The 9,203-nt window shown below is 35.8% G+C and overlaps 1 protein-coding gene across 2 annotated transcripts; it reads left to right on the plus strand.

The window, feature by feature from the left end:
* The first annotated feature begins 776 nt into the window (after positions 1–776).
* On the plus strand, positions 777–7,744 carry LOC122254404 (uncharacterized). Of its 2 annotated transcripts, none has more exons than XM_043018073.2 (7): positions 777–1,095; positions 2,396–2,541; positions 2,657–3,427; positions 4,867–5,054; positions 6,284–6,414; positions 6,585–7,050; positions 7,344–7,744. In XM_043018073.2, the coding sequence occupies exons 1-7, from the start codon at positions 803–805 to the stop codon at positions 7,470–7,472; spliced, it is 2,124 nt and encodes a 707-aa protein (XP_042874007.2). In that variant the 5' UTR covers positions 777–802; the 3' UTR covers positions 7,473–7,744. The 2 variants fall into 2 exon arrangements, with proteins under 2 accessions (XP_042874007.2, XP_042874009.2); XM_043018075.2 differs by lacking the exon at positions 777–1,095 and adding an exon at positions 1,536–1,747.
* Positions 7,745–9,203: the final 1,459 nt, after the last annotated feature.

Raw genomic sequence — 9,203 nt, forward strand, 5'->3', positions numbered from 1 at the left:
AGAGAAAGAGAGAGAGAGAGTGAGCGAGAGCAAGCGAGTGAGCGAGAGAGAGAGAAAGAAAGAGAGAAGCGTGTGGTATGTCTGAAATTACTTCTGGATATATACACTTTAAGAAATAAGCTACGTGACTAGTTTTCCAAGCAAATTCACAACTCGCTTCTCACCGAGTTTACTTCAGGATACCGCATTCTCTCTTCACCCGTCCTGAAAAAGCTCAGAAAATAGGGGTATAGAAAGAAGTAAATGAATAAGAGAATAATACTAAGGCTAGATAATGATCAACGAAAATAAATATATTCGTGAAATAATGTAAATATAATAAATGAAATAGATAATGAAAGAATAATCGCTGAAATAAGTAATGAGAGAATAATCAACGAAATGAAAAATAAAAGAGCATATCGTAAATAAAAGATTCATTAATATAAGGCATGGTAATCATAGATAACCTCAGCTACGGGGCTACTCAGGGGAATTATGAAATGAAATGCTATATAACCCGGGTTGGGGATTCAATCACTCGTTGTGAAGATCAACCTTTCCCAATAAGAATAAGAATAAATGGAAGACGAATTCTGGATAGACTGTAAAGCGAGGCAAAAAAAAAAAAAAAAAAAAAAAAAAAAAAAAAAAAAAAAACTTAGAGTGTACTCTTCCTGGTATCTTAAAGTCGCATGAATAAATTATCTTATTATCTTGTAAACGGAGAACTAGAAAGATAATTCAAACAGCAAATACAAAAAGTACATCAGCACCATCTATCGACGTGGCTCACAACTTTAAGAGATATAGCACTCTTTTAATGCCACTTCCCCCTCTTTCAAATATTTTAGTCTTTGGTTTACAATACCAGAAGCTTGAAGTTAACATGTCTGGTGTACGAGCAACATATATTACGGATAGGGAGAGAAAGCTTCTCGTAGAGCTTGTCTATAGCAAGAAAGACATCCTAAATGATAGAAAGACTGACGCGTTTATGATATGCAAGAAGAAGGAAGCCTGGCTCGAAATAACAAGGATCTTCAACTCTTCGGGAATGGGGGAACAACGGACCATAAAGCAACTCAAAAGAGTTTGGGAATATACGAAGAGCAAGTAAGTAATTACAGGACTCATTTACATAGTATATTAACAGCAAGTTAGAATAGATGATGAGTACGCTATTGTCATTTATCACAATTGAGTGTTTATAGGTGAATTTGTAGTTTTGGGCAGCCAATCACATTAGCAAATCCCTGAAATGACAAGATAATAAGGCGTTGGCATATATTGAATTCAGTTCTGTATCAAGCAACGTCGTGGCCTCCATAAAGACCAACAAACGCCCACCATGGGTTGCCAGGTGTTTTCAGTCGTATTTTCGAAGAAAGTTGGGGATAACACGAATTTGGAAGGGCATGCCCGTTCCATGAGAAAGGTCGGACGAATTACGCTTATCTTTGAACATATTGTTAAGACAAAAATTTTGAGGGCTGCGGTTGGTACTCCTGCCGTCTTCACCGCGGCCATTCGTAAGGGTTGGTATCCGTGCCACCAGTTTGTTTATATTTACATGCAGTCACGTGCTTCGAAGCCATGGCGAGTCCACGAACATCCTACGTCACGGAGAGGGAAAAAATTCTCCTTATAGATTTAATATATGAGAAGGCGAACATCATTAATAACAGGGGGTCAGATGTCACCATCCTACTGGAGAAAAAGCAGACGTGGGAAGATATCACTATGCCCTAGTAGAAATATCAAGCAGGTAAAGCAGTTTGGGAGAACAGCAGGAGCAGGTCATCGTTTTCTATTTAGATTTATCAAAAGAAATGTTTTATGTCATGAGTAGATTGGTATATCATTTTAGAAGTGCATGATTATTACTGTTATGGTCTGAAAGAGTTATGACAATAACATTCTGAATTTCTACATTTAGATAAAGTTATTGCCAGGATATGCAAGGAGTGAGGGTCAGCTCTTGAATGCATTACATGATTTTTTATTGCATTGGTTCTGATATTTATATGATGTGTTCGTGCCCTGTAGTTTTTACAATGATTTTGGACAGCTTGCCCTGAATTTGTAATGCAACTTCAACTCATTCTTATAAGTTTTTATTGATATTCTAAGCTTTTCAGTAATGCCACTGTTAATATAAAAGCTGGGGAAATATTTTCACTCAACTAGATTATTGTTGTAACATTACATCCTGCCTTTCATTTTTTTCTTCTTTTTATTCAAGCATACTACAAAAAAGATGCAACAAACATATAATTGCTATAACAACTAAGATGATTATATGCTAACATGGACGTAATGGCTGCATACTAAGAAAGCTGTTTTCATTACATTTACGCTTTGCTAATTTCAGGAAAATAAAAAACATAATTTGTAATTATACTTTCTCCTTCAGAGCCAAGAAACTTTATACTGTACACAGAAATGAAGTCAGCAGGACTGAAGGAAGTGGTCCCCCTCAAGATACGACTACTGCCAAGGTTATTGACATCATTAGTAGAGAACTAAACAGTGAACTAGCACTTGGAATGGATGGCAGTGGTAAGATCAAGTACAGGCTCTCAGGTTGTGAAATCTGATGTGTAATATTAATGTAGAATAAATTACATATATGATTTGTGCATTAGTACATTTCACACTTTTGAAATTCTTACAGGAGTTAGCTGTAACATTGCTACCCAAACTGAAGTATGTCATGTCAGTGAAGAGGGCCAGGAGACCTTCATTGAAGTATTTAATGGAGATGAGAGACCTCTCGCCTCAGAAGATACTGCAGTTATTGATCTGTATAAAACTGTTGGTCAGCCATCTCCTGGTTGCAGCGACTCATTTGATGTAGGTGATTCCAGTATACCATCGATATCCAATGTGCAGGATCCACTCGAGCTACCGTCTTCTGAGTTAGAAAACAGATCAGCATTTTCTGGCAGCCAAGTGTCAGATAGCGATGAGAGGTTGTCACCCGCTACTAACCAATTATCCAACAGTCGTGACACACCAGCATCATCTGACACCCGAGTGACAGATACATCTGAGAAAGTGTCACCTGCTGCTGGCCGTTTATTCAACAGTAGTGAAAAGCCCAAAGTGGGATGTGACGTTTCAACTGGAACCACCACGTCGTGCTCTGCCATCCCAGTGCAAAAACGGCGAAAATTCTCAAAGGAAGAATGTTACAATACATCCATTGCCTTCCAGAAAGAAGAACACGAACTGATTATGAGTGTTCAGCAAGCCAAGCTGAAAGTTCAGGAAGCAAAACTTAAACACCTGGAGAAACAGGCCCTGATAGACGCTGAAAAGCTGAGACAAATGGAGGCGCAGTCTCTCGTAAACACCAACATGCTGCAATCAATAAACAAATGGAAAGAGGTAGCAGTATCTGTACAAGAAACAGTGAAGAAAGGGAAAAACTTTTGGCATTTGGGTAAGGCTTTCATATACCTCTTAACCTCTTAGCATTTGTGATCGGGAAAGAATTATATTACTAGACCTGCCTGAGTTCCTATTTCCTCAGAACAAGATACATTGGAGAGAAATGATTGATTGTCTAACTGTTAATACTATGTATTTTTTCTCATTTCCATTTAACCCATTGCGTACGGGTGTCATGACATACATGACGTAGGAGCTTTGGCCTGACGACGGGCGTCATGACGTACACGACGTTCGGGGATTTTGGATCACTGTGCTATTTTATTTTGCTATGAAAAAGGAATGAGTGATGATGGCTACTGCAGTCCTAATTACTATAATTACCGTAATATCGTCCAAGCTTAACGTCCAAAACCTAGATGGCACCACTTTTTTCTAGCACCAGCAGGTGAGAGAGCCTTGAATGGCACCCATCCACGGCCTCTAGCATGCACTGTCTCTATAGAGCGATGGCACACACTAAGTTGATGAACCCTTGCTCTAAAGTACCGCCGATGAAGGATGTGCAGGCAGAACGAGAAGAGGAAGGTGACTCAATCCATACCCAGTGTCTAAAATGTGCTCCTGTGCCAATATGGATGTCTTTCACTGTGGCACTCACAGTCACAAGCACAGGTTTCATTCCTCTTCCCTACCTCTTCTTGTTATCTTTATTGTAGGTGTTTCGTATTCGTTCATGACAGCACAAAAACACGAAAAAATAAAGTTGCCTTTTGTCCTCCCATAAAACAGCAATACTTCTATCACATTGAGTATAAAGAAAATAATGAGCTAATATGGATAACATACTACAATTTTAGTCAACTGCAGCACTGATAGAGCCTGTCATACGGCACATATAAGTCTCTAAACTCAATAAAACACACAAAAAAATAAAACACAAAAACCGCTCTAGTTTTACAATGAATGACTGAAAGAGATTTGGATGCTTCAAATTATATTGCTTCAAGTGGTCTCTCTCTAAAATAAAACCTATCCTGGAGGCTGGGCAAGCAAATTTATCTCCGTCTGCAATGGGTTAATGCAAAGGTGTGAATATGCCATATATCTTTTCATACATGGAAGTAATGCATAGTGACAATATATTCTATTAGTTAAAAACTTAAGGATATATGCACTGGTTATATTGTTACACTTTAGGTTTAGAAAATGTATTTCTTAAAGTATCCAGTATTTATTGTCAAATATGAATTATTTTTAGAAAGAATATTAATTGATTTTTAGTCTAATCAGTGAGATGGAGAAGAGAAAGCTACACATAATTTCTTGGCTTTTACCAGTTTCATATATACAGTGCACTTTGTGTGAAAGATTAACTGGAATCATTAAAATGATAAATGTCAGTAGTAATTTCTTATCATTTCCCAGTATTATAGGATAGTGTCATATTATTTTTACAAACTAATAATGTTAGTTAATCTCCTTCATCAGGAGGTTCTTCTACACTACATAAAGAATCCACAGTAGGATCTTCTCCGGTGACGGAACCATCTGTGGATGGAAGTGTTCTCATAAAACCAAATGAGAACCATTCATCTGTCTTGGAATCTCTTTATGATGATTCAGCCTTTGCAGATGTGACCTTGATTGCACAGGGTCAGTCAGTCAGGGCACATAGGGTAAGGTAATAATGTTGTTATCATTTTACATTTTGCGATATAAACCTTTGGATTTATTTTCATTATTTATACTCGGTTTAGTAGTCATAGTCTTGTGATTATTTAGAAGACAAAAGTTGTGATGTATACACTGATGTATTTATGTTGCATATTTTTGACGTTCAATCGATATTGATAATCTGAATTGTATATGCTGATTAAGTGTGGTAGTTATATGCATTATATAGGATGCTTTACTATTAATGTATTATGATCAGTATTATTTTTACAATCATTGTACTTTTTATTGTTTTCCTATGATTATCATCCTCATGATAGTGTCTGTATTTTGTTATTGATATTAGCTTCATTTTTATCATTGCAACCACTTGGTAATGGTATTTATTACTGCTACTTTTATTACTCTTGTAACTTCACTTTTATGAGATAAACAAGTGTATGCTTGTGTGTGTGTGTGTGTGTGCTTGTGTGTGTGTGCTTGTGTGTGTGTGCTTGTGTGTGTGCTTGTGTGTGTGTGCTTGTGTGTGTGTGTGTGTGTGTGTGTGTGTGTGTGTGTGTGTGTGTGTGTGTGTGTGTGTGTGTGTGTGTGTGTGTGTGTGTGTGTGTGTGTGTGTGTGTGTGTGTGTGTTTGCATGTGCGCTTGTGTGTGTGTGCGTGTGTATGTGTGTGTGTGTATGTGTATGTGTATGTGTGTGTGTTTGTGTTTGTGTATGTGTATGTGTATGTGTGTATGTGTGTCTGTCTGTCTTGATTATCATAGAGACTTTGAAGAACTAATAAAAAAAGAAAATTATTTTTATGTTGATACTGATGATGTGCCCTTTTTATTAAAGTGTTATTTTTATTTGTATGCATATACTGTCATCACAGCAGTTATATGAAAGTCCACCACTTAACCTAATATGGCCACCTTGAATAAGTCACAGTATATGGACAAGAAGATAGATATTGGGTTTAATTTCAACAAATACAATGAACTACCATTAAGACTTGACAAATGATTTACTAAGAGTAACAAAGTTAAATTTTGGCATATTTATATACTGCATTTCCATATAAGTTAGATGATAATTATGATCATAATCGCAGAAGCACACTGTCAGTGTTTATATTATGATGTAAACATACTTCATTTCATGTATATTTCATGTTTAGTAGATAAGTGAGCCACATGTTTATAATACATACATGTATTTGTGGGTAATTATTTGTATTTTTTCTCCTTTAAGGCAGTATTGTCAGCAAAGAGTCCGTATTTCAGAGAAGTATTACAAGCCAATCCCTGTCAACATCCCATAATCATCATGCCATTGGATATGCAATACAGGGATCTTCAGGCAATTATCAGCTATATATACAAGTAAGTTATATAGTGGTATACTTTCAGGGCTTATTAGTTATTCTCTGTTTAATTCTCTCCTTTTCCCTCTCCCTCTCCCTCCTACGAGTGTTTCATTTTGTTTTGTTCTTATTCTCTTTTTCAGGTACATACTACACACATTATTACAAATATCGTTCAATTTCTTTCAGAGGTGAAGTAACATTGCCCTCAGAGAACCTGAAATCCCTTCTGAAGACAGCTAATGCCCTGCAGATATCAGGTTTAGCTAAATCAGATGTTTTGGGCAACACAACTAATGATGGTGAAGATGAACCATCCTCCAAACCAGCAGTAGAGCTGCATTCGAAAGGAGTAGATTCAGAAAGCTCTACTTTCACTGGTCAGTATACTACAGCTGAGGACACACACATTCAGTCATCTTCACCTGTCAGAGCTAGAAAAGGTGAATTGCATAGCAGCGATGACTGTATACTTTTGTCGAGTAGGAAGAAGAGACCCAGATATGAGGACCTCTCGGAGGCTGAAGCCGTGACACTTGCTCGGACCCAAAACAAGACCCCGAGGTTGGCAGAGATTGATAACCACTCTGTAATGCCCCATAGAACTTCGGTGTTGGAAGATATCAAGGTGGAAGATTTTGAAGAGCACAAAGAAGTTAGTTTTTTGTATGCTTTGTATTGTTATAACTTACTAAAGGAGTTAGATTTTGGTATGCTTTGTAATGTCATAACTTATGAGAGAAGTTAGTTTTTTGTATGCTTTATATTGTTATAACTTACTATTTCACATACAAAGAATCTATTTATCTGATCTGTCTCTATGATGTTCATATAGTGTCAGATATTTTTAACATTTTTCTCTCACATACAGTTTAACAGTAATCTTTTATTCATATTTTTCTATCTCATTATCCTTGTATCATTTTCTGTGGATCCTTTATTTTACAGAGACCAGAGGATTACCCCCCAGACGATTACGATAACTGTGACATGAGTCGTACACAGTCTGAACATTCTCCAAGCGCACACTATGAGGCAACAGACTCAATTATAATAAAAGAGGAACCATTTGACTAAAATATAGATATTGGTCTGTGGCCTGAAGAGTAAAATAAGATCAGCACAGTAGCTCTTTTTATTTTTCTAAACACATGTCTTTATAGTACAAAGTACAAGGGCTTGCTATTTATCATGCAAATCACGTTAATACCAAACATAGGAATAATGGTCTTGTTTGATTTTACTTATGTGATTATTGTGTTTTTAATATGAATTTATTAGATAAAATTATGTCTAGCTGTATGTGCAAACAGCATCATCTGTGATAAAAAAAAAAATCCAAATTCCCAGAATTGTTTTAATTATCCATTTAGTCAAAGCATGTAATAGGAAAACACTGTAAATGCTATATAGGGGTGCCATTAACAAAACCATAAACATGAAGAAACATTTTAGATTAGCCTTTCTCTAAGTCTGCTTCAAATTTTATTTCATTCCAAGTGCCCTTAGATATTTTTCAAACTTCTGAAAACCTCTTGTACAAACTATTGATTCCAGGCATGTTTTGGTCACATATAATGTGTAAAAACTTTCCTTGTGATAAAAAAAAAAAAAAATGCTTCATATCTCTAGCCTCACAAGCTAAGTAAATTTTTATATTCAATGCTTCTGATAAGATTCTGCCCACAGATTTCAAGGGATTATGAAATATTAGCCATCTTAAGTTTCATTAATGACCTATGAATTAAATTGGCTTCTAGTATAAGTATGACAAATTTTGCAGGCACAGGAAGAGAGAAATAGGTTATAGACAATATGAAAAAAATGGAAAAGTATAAAAGAGTTAAATGATAATCCCATAAGAATAAAAATATACCAGATGGGTTATCATGCAGTCTTTATCAAGGATGTTGGAATAAGAGCAGACAAAAGTAAAGTAGACAAAGAGGAAATGGATCTATAGAGAAGAAATCCCTAAGACTATAACACAGAAGTTGACCATTAACTGTCTCCAACAGCCTTCAAGCTCTAAGGTAAAGGGGAAACTAGTTTGTGCAATTGTTCAAATGGCACTTGTCCTAAGGTTTCCGAAGACAAGTACTTGAAACTTTTCCTTGGAGATGTGGCACACGTGTTTAAGGGGGTAATGTTCAGCAAAATGTATGAATGCAATGTGTATGTTTGTCTGCTATGTGTATACAAACTTCTAGGGAGCTTGATTCTAGTTATGGGTGTAGATGAGTATGAGTGTATGTATATTTGTACACTCGTGCATGTGTGTATGAAGTTGACATTAGACATACATATGACCTTGTGTACATACAAACACTTTTAGGGTGCTTTATTGATAGTTATCTATGCTCAAGTCCATAAAAGATCCGGTTTTATGCTTGGAACTCCACCATTCAGGAATAACGCAGAAGCGCTTTGGTAGTACATTTGTTATGGCAGTTATCACAGAAGTTATGAATGGAATCTCCAGAATGAAGGGTAGTAAAGCAGGTGGTGTACCCATGACTGGGGTCAGATTCACTAATGCATTTACATCACAGCATCAAATTAGCCCTTGGTGAATCCTAGCACAAACAAACAAAAAAAACTGATAACTCTGTCCCCCGAATATTTATACATACGTGCATATATATATATATATATATATATATATATATATATATTATATAATATATATATATATATACGTGCATATATATATATATATATATATATATATATATATGTATATATTAATATATATATAATATATATATATATATATATATATATATACATATATGTATGTATGTATAT

Source organism: Penaeus japonicus, unplaced genomic scaffold, assembly GCF_977035675.1.
Source record: "Penaeus japonicus unplaced genomic scaffold, GWHDUDI00000001_assembly GWHDUDI00000015, whole genome shotgun sequence".
In the NCBI taxonomy this organism is placed as follows: domain Eukaryota; kingdom Metazoa; phylum Arthropoda; class Malacostraca; order Decapoda; family Penaeidae; genus Penaeus; species Penaeus japonicus.